Source organism: Chenopodium quinoa, unplaced genomic scaffold (genome assembly GCF_001683475.1).
Source record: "Chenopodium quinoa cultivar QQ74 unplaced genomic scaffold, ASM168347v1, whole genome shotgun sequence".
NCBI lineage: Eukaryota > Viridiplantae > Streptophyta > Magnoliopsida > Caryophyllales > Amaranthaceae > Chenopodium > Chenopodium quinoa.
In genome coordinates this window covers 3,879,989-3,899,694 of record NW_018743979.1, presented here as the reverse complement: position 1 = coordinate 3,899,694, position 19,706 = coordinate 3,879,989, and the positions used below count along the sequence as shown (strand labels likewise).

General features: G+C 34.4%; 1 protein-coding gene across 3 annotated transcripts; it reads right to left on the bottom strand.

The window, feature by feature from the left end:
• Positions 1-478: 478 nt before the first annotated feature.
• Positions 479-7,792, bottom strand: LOC110690034 (filament-like plant protein 4). Of its 3 annotated transcripts, none has more exons than XM_021866859.1 (6): positions 7,415-7,792; positions 5,336-5,464; positions 4,670-4,967; positions 2,080-4,507; positions 1,826-1,886; positions 479-1,463 (listed from the first exon to the last, which is right to left on the bottom strand). In XM_021866859.1, the coding sequence occupies exons 2-6, from the start codon at positions 5,456-5,458 to the stop codon at positions 1,020-1,022; spliced, it is 3,354 nt and encodes a 1,117-aa protein (XP_021722551.1). In that variant the 5' UTR covers positions 5,459-5,464; positions 7,415-7,792; the 3' UTR covers positions 479-1,019. The 3 variants fall into 3 exon arrangements, with proteins under 3 accessions (XP_021722551.1, XP_021722550.1, XP_021722552.1); XM_021866858.1 differs by lacking the exon at positions 7,415-7,792 and adding an exon at positions 5,928-7,062; XM_021866860.1 differs by lacking the exon at positions 7,415-7,792 and adding an exon at positions 5,592-5,917.
• Positions 7,793-19,706: the final 11,914 nt, after the last annotated feature.

The following is a 19,706-nucleotide window of genomic DNA, read 5'->3' as shown; positions in this document are numbered from 1 at the left end:
ATAATAAGTTTTAGGGAAAAATACCCCGAAAACTTAGTTTTATATCAACTCTAACTATGTTTTATTTCTAACATGTAAAAATGTCATTATTATAATTGTTGGGTGATCTCAGTATATATTTTTTCAGAATTTAATGTTTTATTAATGACCACATTTTTTTGGTTGAATAGTGTAAAAATCTATGGTGCATATATGGTAAAACAGAGAAAGTACAAATATTCTTTTTTGTGTCAAAAAATAATATATAAACTGTCAAAAATAAAAAAGAATTATACTATATAACATCCTGTTGCCTTCCATTGTTGAAACCTACAGAACATGCTGTAGCTTGTAAAGTTGTATTGACAGTTCATGTTCAACCTTCTTAATATTGAAATATGTTCTTATTATACTACGTATGTGAGAAGTAGTCATTGTTTAATGATCGGAAAATTCAAAATTACCCCTTGTACAGTGAAATGATGGCAACCACCTAACAAGACGAGAACCACATCCGTTATCATTAATACTTGAAAATTCCATCTGTATTATATGCACAACGTAAACATACAAAAATACGACGACAAACACCTCAATACAACTTTTCAACAGTTTCAAGAGTTTGAAACTTTACCAACTCACTACACGGGTTAGACTTTTATCCGGGAAGGAAGGGAATACTTAATACGATCAACACTGAAATTTTGAAGGGTGTTAACATAATATACATCCATATTTCATACAAAATTTAACATCAATATGATCAAGAAAGTAAACCAAGAACTAACAAGCTGATCTTCACAAGACTCTGTATGATTTTCTAAACTCTATTTGACATCAGGGGAACCTAGTAAGAATTATACCTCTGAAAGTCACTGACTTCAAAGAACTCAACATGCTAACCTGAATATTTCATCACAAAATCCAAGGTAACTGTAATGAGTAAGAGAGCATAACAACCTGGGCAACAACCAAATTTTTATGGTCAAGGGTGGTTTTTGTCCTGTCACAATTCTTCCTTATGCCAGCATGCTCAATAATTAAATGCCAATTTTCCCCTTAGATGAAAAGAACCTGCTAAAGCCACGTGACTGCTTCTCAGGGGTTGGAGTGGAAGAAGTAGAAGATCCGGACTTTGTAGGCCTGTGCCTGGCATTTTTCGAAACAGGCGATTTCAAGCTATTTCCTTCAGTGTCTGATGTACTAATTGGTGCATTGTAGAGGTCTGAAGGTGAACTAGAACCTAGCCTTTGCAGATTATTGGAAGTGGCAGTATCCATCTCAACGTGATCCAGATCTTGCAAGTTCATCCCGCTTGTTGTTGGTTCTTCTTCATTAAGGCCTTCATCTCTATGACTCCTCTCACTTATGGGTGAACCCATGAATTCTGACTGAGGATGTAAGGTTTTTAGCTGCTTACCAAGAAGAAATATAGTTTCTTGACACTCTGCTAGCTTCTCTGCTGCAGCTGCCAGGTCCTTTTCCTGTATAATTTTGAAATGAAAGGATTCAGTCTAAGCCTTCTGAAACAATAGGATTAACGAAAATTACATAATAACTTTCGGTGATAGGCATGCTTAATTCATCCCAGATACCTATGTTTGTTGATCGTTTCATGCAAAATTATTTTGATTTAGGCAAATGAGGTTTGTGTTAGGAAGTAATAAGTAAAGAGACAAAGGAAAGGAGCCCAAAATTGATTTTGGAAGACAATATTATAATTGTGGAATGACACCTCAAGTCTATGAAAAAGGAAATTATTACTCGTCTTTGTTCTGATCTATTCTTATAAATTTACATTAGTAATGTCTGCAACAAGAAATAGTTTCTCTTATCAGCTTCATACCTGTTTGGTTCTGTCATCTGCATCAACAGCTGAGGACGAACACACAGAACATCCTACATTCCTATAAAAACACCACATGCGGAAGTTAGCAATGTACAACATCTTATGAAAACTATCAACTATATCTTCATCTAATAATAATAATTAAAATTAAAAGTGGAAATAGTGTTAGCATTTTGATTTTCATGAGCAATATTTGTAACTACTGTAATTACATTGAATATTGCCAAAAGTAACAAAATTGTAAAACTAACCTTTGTAATTGTTCTTCAAGATCTTTGCATCTGACTAAAGCATCTTGGTGACTCACTTTTTCAGCCTCAAGCTCATTATCCAGAGATTCCAATTTTGATCTCAGAATACTGACTTCACTCTGCAATTCTTCAGCACGTTTTTCAAGCATCTTGTATGACTCTGCCATGCACTTCAGCTGAGTCTCAGCCAAGCTGTTCATGTTCTGGGAAGAAGCCAGCTCTGAATTAACTCCAGCTAGTTGTTGTTCCATTTCCAGCAACTGAGATTTAGCTGTCTCCAGATCTTGAGAGCATTGGGAATATTCCCTCTCCAAATTATCTTTCTCCGCTTTTAGCTGTTCGAATTCCTCTACAGAGAATTTGCATGTTTGTGGCTCAAAGCCTGACATAACATTGGCATCCTGGGGAACCTCGGGATTTGAAGAAGAATCAGATAGGCTACAACCATTAGAATAACTTTCTCCTTGGGGTGGCTTATTTTCAGGCAATGCAATTTTGTCTATACAATCTGGACTGTTAACTTCCGTTTCGTTGCCCTTGTATCCCAGGACACTAAAGTTAAGCTCACTAGCTTTAGCCATGAAATCAGAAAGGGAAAAAACAAGATCATCCAGGCTAGTTTCATTGCACATTACACTGTTAAAGGAGGCAGAGAACTGCTCAACTTTAAGGCCTAGTGCATCATTATCATCACACAGACCATTGACTGCTCTAGATTCCTTCCCCAGGAATAATACAAAATTGTGAATCTGAGATATGGCGGCTGCTAATTCTTCACTAATCTTCTCAATCTTGCCCTTTTGCCTACCATTTTCAGACAAATAAATTTCCTTTACTGTAGTAGCCACAGCATCCCCTGGTACAACTTGCTGATCGGTATCACCTTCTGAGCAATGTTTCTCCTCAAAGACACAACTAATTGAGTGTGGATTTAGGGTCTCATGCACCTCTTGGACAGCATGCTTAATGTCCTCCAGAACTTTCACAACAACAGAATCATTGGAGACAGATTCAAAAACCTTCGATATTCTTGATTGCAAGCTCACCAATGGCAATAATTCTGTCTCAACTTTGGGACCTGATGCCAAATTTCCTAGAGCAGGACTAGCCACCGAATTTGATCCAGGCACTGTTTTGGATGGGGCATTTGTGCCATTTACATCAGCGACGGCACTCTTTGAAGTTACAGATTTATTGGCTGGGCTGTTAGTAATAGATATGGAGCAATTCGAGTCATCAGATAATAGAGCCAGTTTCTCCATTTCCTCAAAGTCATCCATAAGCTCCAAATGTTTCCCATTTTCGGTTTTCATAGACTTTTCCTTGCTGTTATCCTTAATATGGGATAGCTCTGAGATTAGCGCAGAAGCCCATGACTCAGCACAACTTACTGTATCATCATTTCCATCTTCAGAAAAGGACATCATACTTGGAGGATTGCTAACATGCTGACTAGAAGACCGATCAGCTTGAACTTGAGTATCAGGTTTTACAAAGCCCTTTTGTTGATTGAATATTTGTACTTGTGCTTCCAGGTTTTGAAGTTTACTAGCAGTCTTGGCACAAATGCTCCTAGAAGTTTGCAATTCACTGTTACGTTTCGCCAATGCCTCCTTAAGCATCTTTGTTTCTTCTTCCATAGCCAAAAGGCGCTCAGTGAGATACTCATTTTCCTTCTGGAATTTCTGCGAACCATCAAGGGAAAATTCAGGCACTGGCGACATGTGGGAATTTGATGAATACTGGGGGCTGGAAGGTCTGGCAGGAGACCTTCTCATACGACTTTCTCCATGGTCTCTACCCAGGCTTTCCACTTCCAGCTTCATTTGGGCCAAAGCAGCAGGACCTGGCAGCTTCTTCCTTACAAGACCACGTAACCTTTGGCACTCTGCTTCTAACTTTGTAATTTTCTTCACACTTTCCAGTTGCTGCTTGTTGGCAGCTTCTGCAGACTTGACACTCATATTCCTTTCCTCATTACGGATTTCTAGCTCCTTAGAAACAATATGGAGTTCATATTTTAAGGAATTTATTTCCCTTTCACAGGATTCAACATTGCTTTTCAAGTGCTCAATCTCTGCCTCAGCCTTTGACTTTTCTTCATTAGTTTTCATAAGCATGTTAGAACGCTCCTGCAATGACCTGGAAAGAGCATTGCTCTCAGCTTCTGCCCTCATGAGCTCTTGATCCATGCTAGCAATCTTTGCTTCTAGCTCATGCTTCATTCTATCATACTGCTTGTTCTTTGTTATCCCAAGTTCTTGGAGCTTTTGTTCATTCTCTTCCTTCAAATTTCTTATCTGCCTCATGCATTCTTTTAGAGCACCATCCAAGTGTGCAGCCCTATCTTCAGCCGTTAATTTTTCCAGAGTCACAGACTCTAGATGATTTTTCAAAGACAAAGCTTCTGCTTCAGCCTTCTCCCACCCTGCAGGAAAGACAAGTCAGTAAGGATGTGAAATTGACAAACTTACTAAAAGTATCTTATTTGAGAAACTCAGTGTTATGGATGTAAACTCTCTGCCATAAGTAGTCATTTCTTACAAACCTAGGCTTCGCAGCAAAAAATTCCTTAGAAAAAATTTCATACCTGAAACTGCTTCCTCAGCCACCTTAGCGTGCTGTTTGACAAGTTCTTCCTTGGTGGTTATCTCCGAATTAGCAGATGAGACCTTCTCATTTAGTTCATTGACTTCTTCCTCCAATGTTTTGACCTGATCTTCATATGTTTGTGCTTGCTCTTCATATGCTTTTACTTGCTCTTCATATGTTTTTACTTGTTCTTCATAAGTCTTCACTTGATTTTCCAGTCCACTCAAATGAGTGTATGATTCGATGGAAATTTGAACATAATTTGCCTTCTTGTGTTTATCATGTTTCTCCTGCCCCTGAGATGATAAAACATGGAAATAACATATTACAATGAATGACTGAGAAAAATTCCTACATCAATATCATAAAATGCTTTGCTTATCTACTACTGTAGAACCTAAAAAATGATCAAAATGTTTCATTACAAAATAGAAATATAAGGTGCTTGAAAATATTAGTGTAAGCTGCCAGAGATAACAATGGAAACATTCATTAAACATATCATATTCTGAGAAAATTACTCAGGAAATTTTAACATAGGAATTAATAAGAGTAGGCATTCTGAACATATTGAGAAGAGGCATCTGGTCTGCACAAAATAGATGAGTAGAACAGATAATAGCCCCACAGCACATTTAAACAAGAAAGCATTAACATAACCAACCTTATCTGGCTGAGATCCGCCAGAAGGCAAAGCGGCACCTGCAGAATCTAGAGTAGCAATAACCTTTTCTGCAGCTGACTTCTCGGATGACTTTTTCTTCCATGGCCAACCCCGACGGTCCATCCTAGACTGCATTTCACCATACAAGACAAGTCAGCAACAAGCGAAGCAACTAAAACAAACTCATCACAGACTATCAGAAATCACAAAGGGCATGCAATATTGCGAATAGTTGAATCAGCTATAGAGTAAGTACTATATAAAAAAACCCTTTTATCTCCAAAGTTGGCGTATGACTTCACCAAAAGCAAACTCGCAGTTCACTCGAGTATTCGTTGAAAGCAAACCTTCCTTAACAAGACCAACTATCAAAGCATTCATCGCGGTAAGAACACAGACTATACAGCATAAGAACATCCAATCTAATACATTGCTAGGAATGCACTAAAAGGCAGGCACATCAACGATAGATCAACCACCTAAATTCACTCAACTAAATAAAATAAAGGTGCAGTTAAAAAAGCAAAATCCTTACAAAGCAGAAAAAAACAAAAGGGCCCAAAAATGTGGAAGGAAGGTAAGGTATCTCTACCCTTTCAAGGACTGAGCAACTAATATCAACACTGTAGCTCATGTCATACCACCCAAAAAACCAAAAAAGAATTTCCACTTCAGCATCTCACAACATTTCGACGGTGATTGTTTCGCAAAAAAAATACTCATATCAAAACAGGAAGAACTTATAGCGACTTTTTTTTTTTTTTTTTTTTTTTGTGTGTTTAGGACCTCTTTTGCTTTCTTTTTTAGGAACTACACTATTTGAGTAAAGTAGCAAAAGAGAACTCAACTACCAGACTAGCAGCAGTGGTAACAACTACAAGCATGCTTCCTTTATATCATCACAAACAAACACAAACATTAACAAAATTTAAGGCTGATGCTTGGGAATTTAAAGCACAAAAATCAAATATAAACTGTTCAAGAGTTATTATTATGAAGTCATCCACATTTTATGCTCTTTCCCCATTTTTTTTCTCTCCTTTTTATTTTCTTGTTACAATTTATTATGAGTTCAGATGAAAAATAAATAAATAAAATTAAATAAACAACCGAAATTATATTTTTGGGGACCAAAAACGACAAAAACATTCAAGGGCATTAAATTAAAAGAATATGATGGTGGATTCTATTCTTATTTATTTTTATTTTTTTTAATTTAGTCTTTCCTCGGTTAATTCAGTAGCATCCAAACACAGTATCACCCTGTTCATAATACATTCAAACACGGTAAAACACTAAAACTCGTTCATAGGAATACCAAATTTATGTTTCAAATGCAATTATTTTATACTTCTCTCTTTGGGTTAAAATCGACGCAGCGAATCACTTACCGACTAATAATAAATGAGAACTGTATCATGAGACGGGAGGAGTACTAACACAGTAAGATTAAACATACGGCTCGAGTATTAAATTTACCTAGTATATTTAAATTTACCCAAAACAATTAAACAATTGTTTAAAATTACAGCAGATTAGAGAAAAAAAATCCAGCTAAATATTAAAGATCTATGAAAAGACTCAAAAGAGTTGCCTCGAAACTTCCAATACATCCAATCAAAGTTAAGTTCTAGTTCCTACTCCATTAAAAATACTTGCATTATTTAATTAAACCTCAGAAAATAAAAAACGAATTTTTTAAATAATTGAAATTAGCATTCTAGTGATAGCGTAAAATTCCTGATTAAGCAAAATTGGAAACAAAATTAATTAAATTTGTTCAAAACTTCGAGGATTAGGAAATTACTAAAAGTAAAAAAACACATCCGGATTCAAAAACTCGATATTATCGAAATTTAAATTAAGTAGCACAACATTATCAACTTAAAATAATGAAATCAACAAACAAAAAAATCGAAATTCAAAATTAAAACAACGATCCAATTTCAAAAATAGATGCTACTGATCAATAATTTAAACTACATTTTCCAAAAGTAAAAATCAAAATCCACTTCAATTACGAAAATAGCAATGTTGAATCATTTTGACAAGCAGTTGAGCAATAAAAATGCAACTTACCAGATTATGAAGAGGTTGAAGAAGAAAATGAAGAAGATCTGGAAATTTTAGTAGCTTTATAAATGAAATTGAAATTAGCTCAACTTTTTTTAAGCAGAATTGTTTTTGGGTTTTTGTTTACAGGAGAGAGAAGATGGGAGGGAAGGAGGTGGTGATGGAGTGGAGGAAAAAGAGTTGGAGATGGTGGAGAGAGAAGATGAATGAAAAAGAAAGAAAAGAGAGTGAAAAAGAGGAGAGAGAAAATGAAAGAAGAAATAGTTGTGTGTTTAGGTGTCACTTAAAAGGCTCCAAAATAGTACTAGTACAAACTTTTTAAACTAATTGGGAAAATTAAACTTTCATTTTTTTACACATATTGTTGTATATTTACGGTACATAACTAGTGAGTATAGGGTTTGTATTTTATTCTAGTTCCGCAACTATATTTTGTCGAACAAGGTCGTAATTAATTTGCTATATTTTGTCGAACAAGGTCATAATTAATTTTTGTACTACGACACTATGTAATAAACTGATCAATTTAACTATTTGAGTAGTTATTAAAAAAAATTTAGGGGCGGTAATAGTAATAATAGTAGTTTGACTATTTGATCCATTATTAGCAGTGAGAATGAGATTGAAGTTGTGCTTGATTTATTAAGAGCTTAATAAATCGTTTTGATTGCAAAAACTATATATGCTAGTAATCTTTATTTATCGTTCTTTGAAAGTACGAAAATTGGACAAATTCCTTAACTTAGATACACATACCGTATTCGTCACTCTAACATACCGTACTGTTGTGTTTTTCGTTAATGATTTTTTTACTTTTAATCAAAGCAAAAAAAAAGTATATATATTTTGTGGTGAAGAAAGTAGTGTAAAGAGTAAATGTGAATAAGAAACGGTTTTCTAATGGTACCACATGTAGATAAAAATTAATCCTCACTTCTCTACTACGTACGAGTGCATTTATAATGAATGTGATCAAGTTGTTATATTCTTCAGATTTTATTTTACAAAATTTTTTTATTTCCTTATGGAATTACAAATGTTGATATCCTAGGTCCTAAACTCCTAATACTATATATATTACCAAGTTGACAAAATTTCCTTCATTTGCACATTAAGAGTATTTTTATGTAAAACTATTTCATGAAATTTATTGCATATGAATGAATACAATTAGGGCAACCAACCTAGAATACAACAAATTATTACGTGGTTTAAATGCAAAACTATTGTGATTCTATTTTTGGCAAGAATTACCATACATTCATCATTGAATATTTGACTTATTGAATGACATGTATGAAGGTTAAAATACAACTACTCTGTAAATATTGTTTGTATATTTATTCTCATACTACTTGTAGTGTAATAGAATGGTCTAGTTGAATTTTTTTTAAATAAGTAACGCCAATATTACCTTTTTTACTACAAAAATATTACTATGCTCCTTGCTTTGATCAAAAGGTGATTTTCTTTTGTAACTGAGTTCTATACTCCTCTTTTAAGAGAAGTATTGAAAGATGTATTATGATATACGGATTGAAACTAAAGATGTAAAAATGTGGTAAAACGCTAAAATTCTTTATATAATTAAAAATAAAAATCCTCACAAATCTATCCTACTCTCCTCACTCTCCTAGAGCAAAAATGATTTTAGAGACTAGATCCTCCACACCCTTGAGAGTAGGGAGTGGGGTGAAATGATAAGAAGAAGAAAATTTAACTCAAAATAATCTTACGAATGTTTAGTATATGAGATAAGGATAAGAATCATGAGATAATGGGATAAAGATAGGACACTAAATAGTAAAATAAGGTTAGATTGTGGTTTATGATTGTTTTGTATTGATAGGGAGTAATTGGAAAAATGAATGAAAATAAAGGTAATGATATATCCTTATTGATGCTCTCCCTCGTTCTAAAATATATTTTACTCCTCACACTCCACTTGACTAGCTCTACTTTTTGGTGAAATAAAGAGGTTTTCAATTTCCACCACCCTAACTAAATCCTCATCTTTCTAAACAAACACAAAACGTCTTTTATTTGAACTCTCCCTAATATCCTTAAACAAACAATCTCATAATGCAAAATTTAATCCCTTGGTCATAAAATAGGAAAGAAGGAAACCCATTATTTAACCAAACTACCTTGATTTTGTCTTCTTTAGCCTTTGTCAACAAAGGAAACCACAACATTACAACTTTACCTACTACTAATTTTAAATTTAATAATTAAAAGAAATCCTAAAACAAAACTTAAACGTAAAAAGGACAAAAAAAAAAATACAATTTTTAAAGGAAACTTGGTTGAAATTAACTTAAGGGTATAATTGGATTGGAGGTAATATATTAAGGGGGTAATAAAGGTCAAAATTGAAAAAACATAAGTAATCAGAAGTGTTGTTGTAGGAGACAAGGTGTTTACAAATGAAAAAGATAGTTGTGCCATGAGGAAAAGAGAGAGATAGAGGAATTATTATCCTCATTATAAGGGTAATAGTTACCCACCCTCCCCTTAGTATAACTATCACCCCCAAAATGCGAGTATTAGTTCCTCTTTCTTCACCTCATACTACACCATCACTATATAATTTTCCTTACAATCACACCATTAATATCTCCTCCTTCCCTACATTCACTTTCAATTTGCTTAATTTGACTTTTATTACCCTATTAATACATTTTCTTTAATCCAAGCATGCCTTAACTATGAATCACTTCAGTAAATTCTTTTGAAACCAAATAAACAAATATAAATGCTATGAGAATAATAATAATAATAATAATAATAATAATAATAATAAAAAATAAAATGTGACATAAATAAAATATATGTAATGGTTGGCATTAAATAATGGGAAGGGCACGCCTAATTGTTGAGTAAATGATTTAGGAAATGAAAAGACGAAAATACCCCTAGTGGATTATGGAATTGGCAGAAGAATCCCAGGCGCTTGTGGTAGAAGCAACAGCATCGAGAAGGGCGGGGGGTGACCGTGAGCTGTACTCAAATTGTTACATTTTGGACCACCGTCACTCCAGCTCATTGTGTTTTCGGTTTTTTCTTTAACCTTAACCTTTGGCCCTTCGCGGCTGTTTCCTCCGTCAGATCTTCTGCTCTTGTTTAATCATCACCGTCCATTCGCTTTCTTTTTCTTTTCATCTATCATTTTCATATGTAATTGGATTTTATGCATATAATATATGTGTATATACAATATGATTGAATTTATAGTGAGATTATTGTTATTTATATGATATTGTTGTTGTAATTGTATGCTAAGTCTTTTTTTCGACGTGTTTTATTGAAATGGTTGACTTTAGTCATAATAGCAAATACGTTTACATATATTTTTGCTTTCTTTTTTTTTTTTTTTTTGTTCTACTCGACATAAATCTTTGTCTTATTAATAGTTAAAAATATATATTAAATTGCTGGGAATAATCTCACATTTGGGGCTTCCACGAAAAATAATCTCACCTTTGGGTTATTTTTAAATATCTTACATTTATACCAATCTGCTTCTAATGATCCCAAGTGACCTGAAACCGGTTGATTAAGTAATTTTTTTTTATTACATTTAATTTACACATGTCATCGCGTGATTGATCAAAAATTAAGTTTTAATTAATTATTATTTATTTTAATTAATTATGTTAAAACAACGACCACCATCCCCAACCACCTCCCCACCGCCACAGCCCAGACCAGACACGTCACCGAGCCCAGACCACTAGCCAGTCGCTGCTACTCCTCCTACCCAGTTTAGACGACGACGCAAGCTCCGATCTGATTGCTACAATTCGGCGATCAACCGTGGTTGGGTGGGGCTGCAACCATCAGATCGGGGAAAGGGGAGGGAGGCCGCAACACAGATCGGAGAAACAATCAGATCAGGAAAGGGGAAGGAGGCGAAATCGGGACGGGGAAATGGGAGAACTGTCGGAATCGGAACGGGGGAGGGAGGGGAGCCAAGATCGGGGCGGAGAGAGGGTTTTCGAGGGTTGCAGGATGGTTGGTTTTCGAGGGTTTTCGTGACGGTGGAAGGGAGGTTGGTGGTTTGGGGGAGGGGGGGCGTCGGTGCTGGGGGAGGCCGTCTGGGCGGTCGGCGCTGTGGGGTAGGGGAGACTGGCAGCAAGGACGGCCGGTACAGGCGGTCGGGAGGGTGGTTGGGGCTGGTGGGTGGTTTTTTTAATTAATCAATTAATTTATTTTTTCCTTAAAAACATTAGAACTTTTTAAATTTTTTATTTTTTAATTTTTTTGACCAATCACAGGCCGACACTTGTACTGTAACTTGTTATTATAAGTTAGTTGACCGGTTGGGACCATTAAGAGCAGATTGGGTATAAAGGTGGGATTATTTTTTATTGATGCCCCAAAAGTAGGATTATTCCCGATAATTTTTCCTATTAAAAATTCAATAAAAAAAATAGTGAGCAAGTATAAAAAGTGATTATGTGCGCTGGCTAATATATTAAAATTGTGTAAGTAGAGGTGGGTATAACTAAAAATTAGAGAGTACCTCTAAATCAGAAGTTGAAGAGATCGATACAGTAAAAACAAAGGATGTAAATGAATAAAATTAGATCATTCATGTTATGATATACAAAGTAATACACAATTTGCCTACAGAAATTCAAGAACATTATGAGATTAATGAATTCAAAAGAAGTGAAAAATGTGAATCAAGAAAGTCATCAGAAGAGTATCATCATAAAAACAAAAAAAATAAATATATATATATATGACGATTAGTAGAATACATATTAAACTATGTAAGCCTAGTATTGTGTATCATAAAAGCCATTAGACATTGAGATATTAAGTTCTTGTAATTAAATTTCATATAAACATGAAATCTGTAAGTCGTGTGTACTAATTTTTAAAGTGAATTGAAAGACATTTTATTGGAGACATCCATCATATAAAATACAACATAATCCACTGTTAAACTTGATTATGATTATATTAGCCCATCTAATCCTTCATTGTCATATGAAATTAATTATTAATAGTTGTACTTTTATTCTGTAATTAGTTTTGGCCAATCGTGTTGAAAAGTTAAAAAAAATAGGCAAAAAGGAAAGACATCACTTTCTTTATAGCTAAAAGCAAAACTACACATGATCATGTTGAGGTAAAACATATCTCCAAATGGCTACGAAATGATTCCCAAGTTTGGAAATTGGATGGTGGCTTTCTAGCTACTATTTCACCTCACTTGTTTTATTACTATTTTTCATTTTCTTTAAGTAAAGAGTACTTATTTGGCCATTAAAAAGTAAAAGTCTTTATTCCTTCCTTGAAAGTGCATGGTATAACTATCATGCACAATTCACCCTGCATGTCTCCATACGCACCTAAGAATATGATAATTATACCATACTCTACTAACTCTATGAGTACTAGTCTACTTATCATGTTAATCCAGAATCAAGGAGCGGAGGGATGGCTAGTCGTTCTATCTCCCCCTGGTGTGACTAGGTTCAATCTTCACCCCCACCCTTCCTGTGATAAGAGGGGCACCCCCGTAGCTTACCGTATAAAAAAAATGTAAATGTAATTTAGTCAACTCGTATGAAAGTGAAAAAACAAAAACAAAAAAGGTTGTTAATCATTGTCCACTACATAAAATATTTCTATTATTAATTTTGATTTTAATTTACTCAGTTCATAGATAATTTTTTTAAAAGCAGAGCAATCAATTTGGATATTTGGGGCGGATTTGATTTGACTTATGTTAGGTCTCGAGTCATAATTGGGTCTATAGCCTCTAGGTCAAGTTCAATTCAAATAAGGGTTTGAATCAAGTTTTGTTCAAGTTATATTGGGTAGTTCACCCTTTAGGGTGCTATTGATCTAAGGTTTGATTCGAGTTAAATTCAAGTCGAGTTTCACTTCGGATTTCGGTTGTGTCAAGTCAGGTTTAAAGAAGCCTTACAGTGGACATTTAGGGTTCAAGTCATGTTTTGGTCGGATAGTTAATAGGTTTGAACGTTTGATAAATACCAAGTCAGTTCATTATTAAGTAAGTTCGGGTTGAATCGAAGAGGAGGAGATGAGGATGCCTATATGAGGGGACAACTAGTGGAGTAGGGCATTTATTAAGGTCATATTTGCAAATTTTGTTTCGTTACATGTCAAATTTAAATAATAATTGCAGGACTACGAATGGTGAATCACAATCAATTATGTCAATAATAATTAATTGTAGGAACATTATTACAATATTCAAAGAAAGAAATGAGGATTTTGGACAAGATGGATAATTGAAATAAATGAATTGTGAATTGAAGATTCAAAAAAGGAAATATAAGGGGGTGAGAATAACCAAAGTTTTTATCTATGTAGTGGTGGCAATTTCTTGGTGGTTGTAATAGTGGTGAGGGCATGCAAAGTTTCAAGGGTAAGGGCTAGGATTGCAATGCTGTTACGTTTGTATGTTGAGCGGGTGATATAGATAATGTTTCTACAAACTCAATATTTGGAGAAGACCATATATACATACATGAAATAAAGCTTACCAAGTTCACCATGAAAATTCTACTTATCCACAAAAATGCCGCTCACCAACCCATGACAACCACATCCTATTCCCCATTGTAGTAGCCTCAGATCACCAACATCTTCGATCCAAAGCAACTAAAAATTCAAAAATTATCTTTTTTTATACATTGAAGGAATAGGTATAACATATTTATGATTAGCGCATGTGCGTACAGAAACCAATAGCTTATAAGAATAGAAATTAAAAAGAAAGAAAGTATAAACCCATTCATTATACATTAGATTAATTGCTTCCCTTCCTTTCTTTTTCTTGTCCCTATGACATCTTGTACTTCCTCTATCCCTAAATTTTTGTCCCATTGCAAAAATTTGGGTCAAATTTTATAAATTTTGACCATAAAATACTCTTAATCTATAAGTGATAATATAATCATGTGAGATCTTGTTGGATTCATCTCATTGTACATTTTATTAATATTTAGTTTTTATAATTTTTACACTTGTGAAAATGGAGATATAACCGTTTTAAGAACCTTGTTGGAGACCGCGAAAAATCAAATGGGGCAAAAAATTAGAGACGGAGGGAGTACAAGTATAGAAATTTTTTCCTTCTATAACAATTTAAAATGAAAGGCGTTATACGTACACACGTTTTAAAGCCAAAAGAGTGAATTAAAAACAACCAAGTATCAAAAGCAAAATATATATATATATATATATATATATATATAAGAGGGATCCGATGAGAAAAGATCCATATGTGAGAAATCATACTTATATGAGAATTAATTTAAAATTTAGAACACGTGAGTAAAAATTTAGAACATATGAGTAAAAATGTAGAACACATGATTTTGAAGTTTAGAACGTATGAGTAAAATTTAGACTATCTACGTGAGTAATAATTTAGAACATCTTATTTCTAATTTAGAACGTGTGAGTAAAATTTTAAAAACATGATATAAAATTCAAATCATATGAATAAAAATTAGAACATCTGATTTAAGATTTAGAACATGTGAGTAAAAATTTAGAACACCTGATTTAAAATTTATAACATATGAGTAAATTTAGAACATGTGAATAAAAGTTTGGAGCATACAAGTAATAATTTAGAACATATGATTTAAAGTCTTGAACATATGATTAAAAATCTTAGAATACAAATTACAATTTAGAACATATAAGTTAAAATTTGGAACAAATAATTTAAGATTTTTAAAACTTGTGAATAATAATTTGGAACATTTGATTTGGCTCATTTAAGATTTAGAACACATAAGTATAAACTTAGAACACACGAGAGTTATTCTCACGAGAGTGTTCTCACATATAGGAGGTATTCTCACGAGACCCTTCCCCATATATATATATATGTATACCCAACATCATACCATTGATTAGGACTTAAAAATGATTTAGTGAAATCGGTCAATTTTTTGCCCCAACATCAAAATTGTCAATTTGCATCACTATCCTACGGTACTAAAATCCCTAACACTATCAACCAATCTGGTATATAGTGACGTGATTAAGTATTTTGGCCACAATTTTAATTAGAGGTCAAGCTTCTACTTGATTAACAAGTGTCAAAAAGTCATCCTTATAAATATGTCACCATAATTAATCATTCTTACAATTAGTATTTTATTTAAATAATGCTCTTTTTTTAACCTTGATTTTTTTTAATTCTTCATTTAAATCATTACTACTTTGTTGTTGTACATAGTAAGGTATGTATTATTATAGATTTGCTACACTATATTGCAGTTAGAGGAATTTTTAAATCTTGCTAATATCAACTTGTCATTAAATTTTTTTCAGATCGACTGAAAAAAATAAATTAATAATGAAAAGTTGGGTAATTCACTAATTTGGGTTGTTGATATGTTGTAGTTAGTTGATGAATTATGAATTATTCTTCCTAACAATGCATAAACTTACAAGACCGGACAAAATGTTTTATGCTTAGTATTGTATATTTTAAATTAAAAGTTATGCAAAATCGTAGAAAACTTAATCTATCCTGTAGAATAATTCTTAAGTAATGGACAAAATACAGGACAATTAGAGCCAACATTAAAATACAAGTATATCCCATCTTTTTATATGTCAATGACATTTATCATTTTTTAGTCTGTTCATACTAGGATGCAGTTAATTCTATTCTCGCGTGTTTTATTTAGTTGAACTTATCTTATATTATCTTATCATTTAATAACTATATACTTTATACAAAAAAAAACATACCAACAAGAACACGTGTCACTTTTAGTGTGTTTTTATTCACTAGATTTTTACTTATTTAATTTGGACTTATCTTATTTTATCTTAAATTACCTATTAAACTTATTTAAAACTTATTAGAGCGTATTATCAAAACTTATTGTAGCTGTAAATTAAACTTAGGTAACTTTAGTGTTTTACCCATGGACCCCTCGAGGGGGACAGAGGGCTCTCATTACGATGATTTTGAAGGTTGTTTCTCATATATATTGAAATAGAGAGTCACCACCGTGATTATAGGAACTATAGAAACCATATTATGACTCTATCGGATAGGGCACTGTGATTTAGAAAAGGTTTGATAAAAAAAAAGGAGTATGATGACTATAGAATGAAGAAATTCAAGTGTGAAAGCCTCTTTTTTTCAATTCATAGAAATTATTGTATGAAATAAGGTAATTTAAGCGAAATTTCATGAATCATATTTATAAGCACCTAAAACAAGATCTACACATAACACATAAAGAAGCACATAACTATACCTTTGAAGCGTGATTCCACAAGCGATCGACCACGAACGATTAGGGGAATAAGAGCACCAAGTGTTGCTCCTCTACTTGGTCCACGAGTTAGGATTGAACCTCCACTAATGCTAGTTAGTTGGGCACGAACGCTTCGACCCACCTACTACGGAGCTAGAGGAGAGGAGAAAACCAGCCACGAACACCACCACACCACCACCGTACACCACCTTGCATCGTGCGACCGTACGGATGTGAGGAAGGGAGAGAGGAGAGAGATTGCGTGAGGCTAGGGTTTGGTTGCTAGCTTGTCAATTCTCAATTGACTGCTAATTGTGTTGTATGTCAAACCCTAGGCAAGGCCTCTATTTATACATCACATGTATAATTAGAGCCCAAACTAATCCCTACATAATCCCTATGGCCGGCAACTCCATGACGCCCAATAATGGGCTTCTTTCTTTTGTTCAATTCATGACCCTTTTGTTTGACCTTGTAGGATCCATTTTATTGGGCTTTGGACTATTTGACTAGCCTAAAGATCATTTATCACGTCTAGCAGTAGACAACGACGACCTAAAAGAATGAACTTATTATCTCCATAATTTTGATCCTTTAATATATCTAGTAATTGCACCTGACGAAGGCACAAATCCTTCAATCTCCCACTTGTATGAGATAAGTGTGCAATATTCAAATTCCTTACTATAGGCGTCATTCGAAGCGCGCCTACGTAAGCATGTGGTGAATATGCTTGACACTCATAGGAAGTGGGAATTGACATACGATTAGGGACACGATTAGGGACAAAGAAAAGTAGGGAGCTGCCAACAAGTTTTTAAGGAACTTATAAACCGTTCACGGATCATTTAAGACAACCACGATAAAGGGACAACGAGAGGCAACAACGATTGACCCGTGAAGGTTACACCCCATTCATAATCCATGAGATTACTAACTCCATAGGGTTTGGAACCACGAAAGGAGGATCGAGGATGATGGTATGAAGTGAGTCATGGAGTCACATTCGCCCGTATTGGCCTCTACTCGATTCTTATTGTGAAAAGTAATTCCTGCAATTTCAAAGGCACACAAACCAAGATTTAATTTGCTCCAAACTAAATTAGGCTAAATTGGTTGAATGTTAATGCAACATATAATTCTAAAATATCGTGACCACTTGATTAAGCAACAAGAATAAAAGGGATCCTAAATTGGTCGTCCAAATTATCTTATTAAGCGTTATGTTCAATTACATATTCCCTTTTAACATGCAATATGGTGATCAATAATATAATAAAATCAACATCAATATTGGAAGCAATTTAACCATAATTAATAACGATTAGTATACGAAAAACACAACAAAAACCGTTAGAAATGTAACAGGAACAAAAGGAACATGATTCCTTAATTTGATTGTTTTTGCTTGTAACTATAAAATAATAAACGCGTTAGTAACTTCAAGGAAAATCAATAAACAACAATGAAAATTAAATGAAATTAAAGTAGATTTGATTTGGGGCCAAACCCTCAAACAGTCCTACCTTTCACGCCTTGGTTTAAGCGTAGAGCTGCGGGTAAAGTACGGACTCCGGGGAGTGCTTAAGGGATGTATTGTGAAAGAATAGGGAAGGCTAGTGTTTAGGCTAGAGCATAAGAGAGGAAGAGAGAATGATTTTTTGGTGTATGAGGGAGGAAGAGAGAATTGTTTTGGTGCCCCGAAATTGAGAAATTAGCCTCGTATTTATAGAGAAAATGTGAGGGGTGAGGCACGAAACCCTAGAAATGAAATGCGCCGCGGAGGAAACCTTAAAAATTGCCGCATCACGGCAGAAATTGCAGCGACACGGTGCAATTTGCTGTGACATGGCAGTAATTGCTGTGGCGCGACATTTTTGCCGTGACACAAAAAATCTGTTTTCCTGAAATTCGTCCAAATTCATTTTAACCTTTTTTGTAAGCATTAAGTACGTGATATTTAGGCGCTGTTTCAGCTGTTCCAGACTTATTTTAGGTTTAGGGTTTTATTATTTTATTAATCGGGCTTAATTAATAGATAAAACGAAATGAATTAAAAAGGGTTTGGGCTGAAATGTGAGTTAGACTGAGTTTGAATAAATGTTTGGACTGATTTGTTAACTGATTTGTAAGTTGTGTTTGACTGAATGTGGATTTTAAGCACTCCCGAGACTAAATACTTGACTCCACCAATAATAGGGTGAAATGTTGTTCATCATCGGGTTTGGTTTTGGGGAGATATTTTTAAGTGTCTACACTTACACTACTAGAAAACAGGCATTTTTATACAGAAAAATTTCGTCGGAACCATCCTGTTTTCCGCATTTGTAGGGAAAACGACCTTTTTCGACGGAATTGATGCGTTGGAAGAGATTTTCCTGCCCGGAAAAGTACGTCGAAATTTTATGACGGAATACAACTCCGTCGGAAAATTCCGACCGAATTTCTGTCCGAAACTCCTACCTAGAAAATATAAATAGAAAAACCACCCCACACCTCCACCACCACCACCACGTCCAACCCCTAGTTCCCAAACCCCTCAAGCTTTTTCCACTCTTTTCCCACCAAACCGTAATACCTAGTAGCCCCACAACCACCCACCCCCGAAAAACCCTCCCAGCCCCATATCCCCACTACCAAATCCCCACCCACCTACCCCAAACCCTAACTGACTAGATCTATACCCATCCCTGCCCAACCCTAACCGCACATGACACTGCACAATCCAAATTAAAAAAGAAAACGTACCCACCACCACCAACCACCACGATTTTCACCTTTTCGCCGGCAAACCCAAATTTTTTTTTTTTAAAAAAAACACATAATACAAATAGTATCACCACCGTGAAACCAAAAAATTTAAAAACAAAAATACATACCTTAAAACTTGAATTGGCTTCGAATTTAACCTTGAATTTGGTTTAATAAGGCAAAAGTCGACTATGAAAACACTAGATCTAGTGTTTTCATGGGCGAATTTGAGCTTAAATAACCCTTAATGCTTTAACACCATCCCTAAA

What these genes read in the sequence shown, in the direction of transcription:
- LOC110690034 (XM_021866858.1), bottom strand. Translation starts at nt 5,969, where the DNA reads ATGAGCTACAGTGTTGATATTAGTTGCTCAGTCCTTGAAAGG. An exon ending in GTTGCTCAGTCCTTGAAAGG is followed by an intron (nt 5,465 to 5,927) that starts GTAGAGATACCT and finishes GGTGAAATGCAG; the next exon opens with TCTAGGATGGACCGTCGGGG. An exon ending in CTTGAAGAACAATTACAAAG is followed by an intron (nt 1,887 to 2,079) that starts GTTAGTTTTACA and finishes GTGTTTTTATAG; the next exon opens with GAATGTAGGATGTTCTGTGT.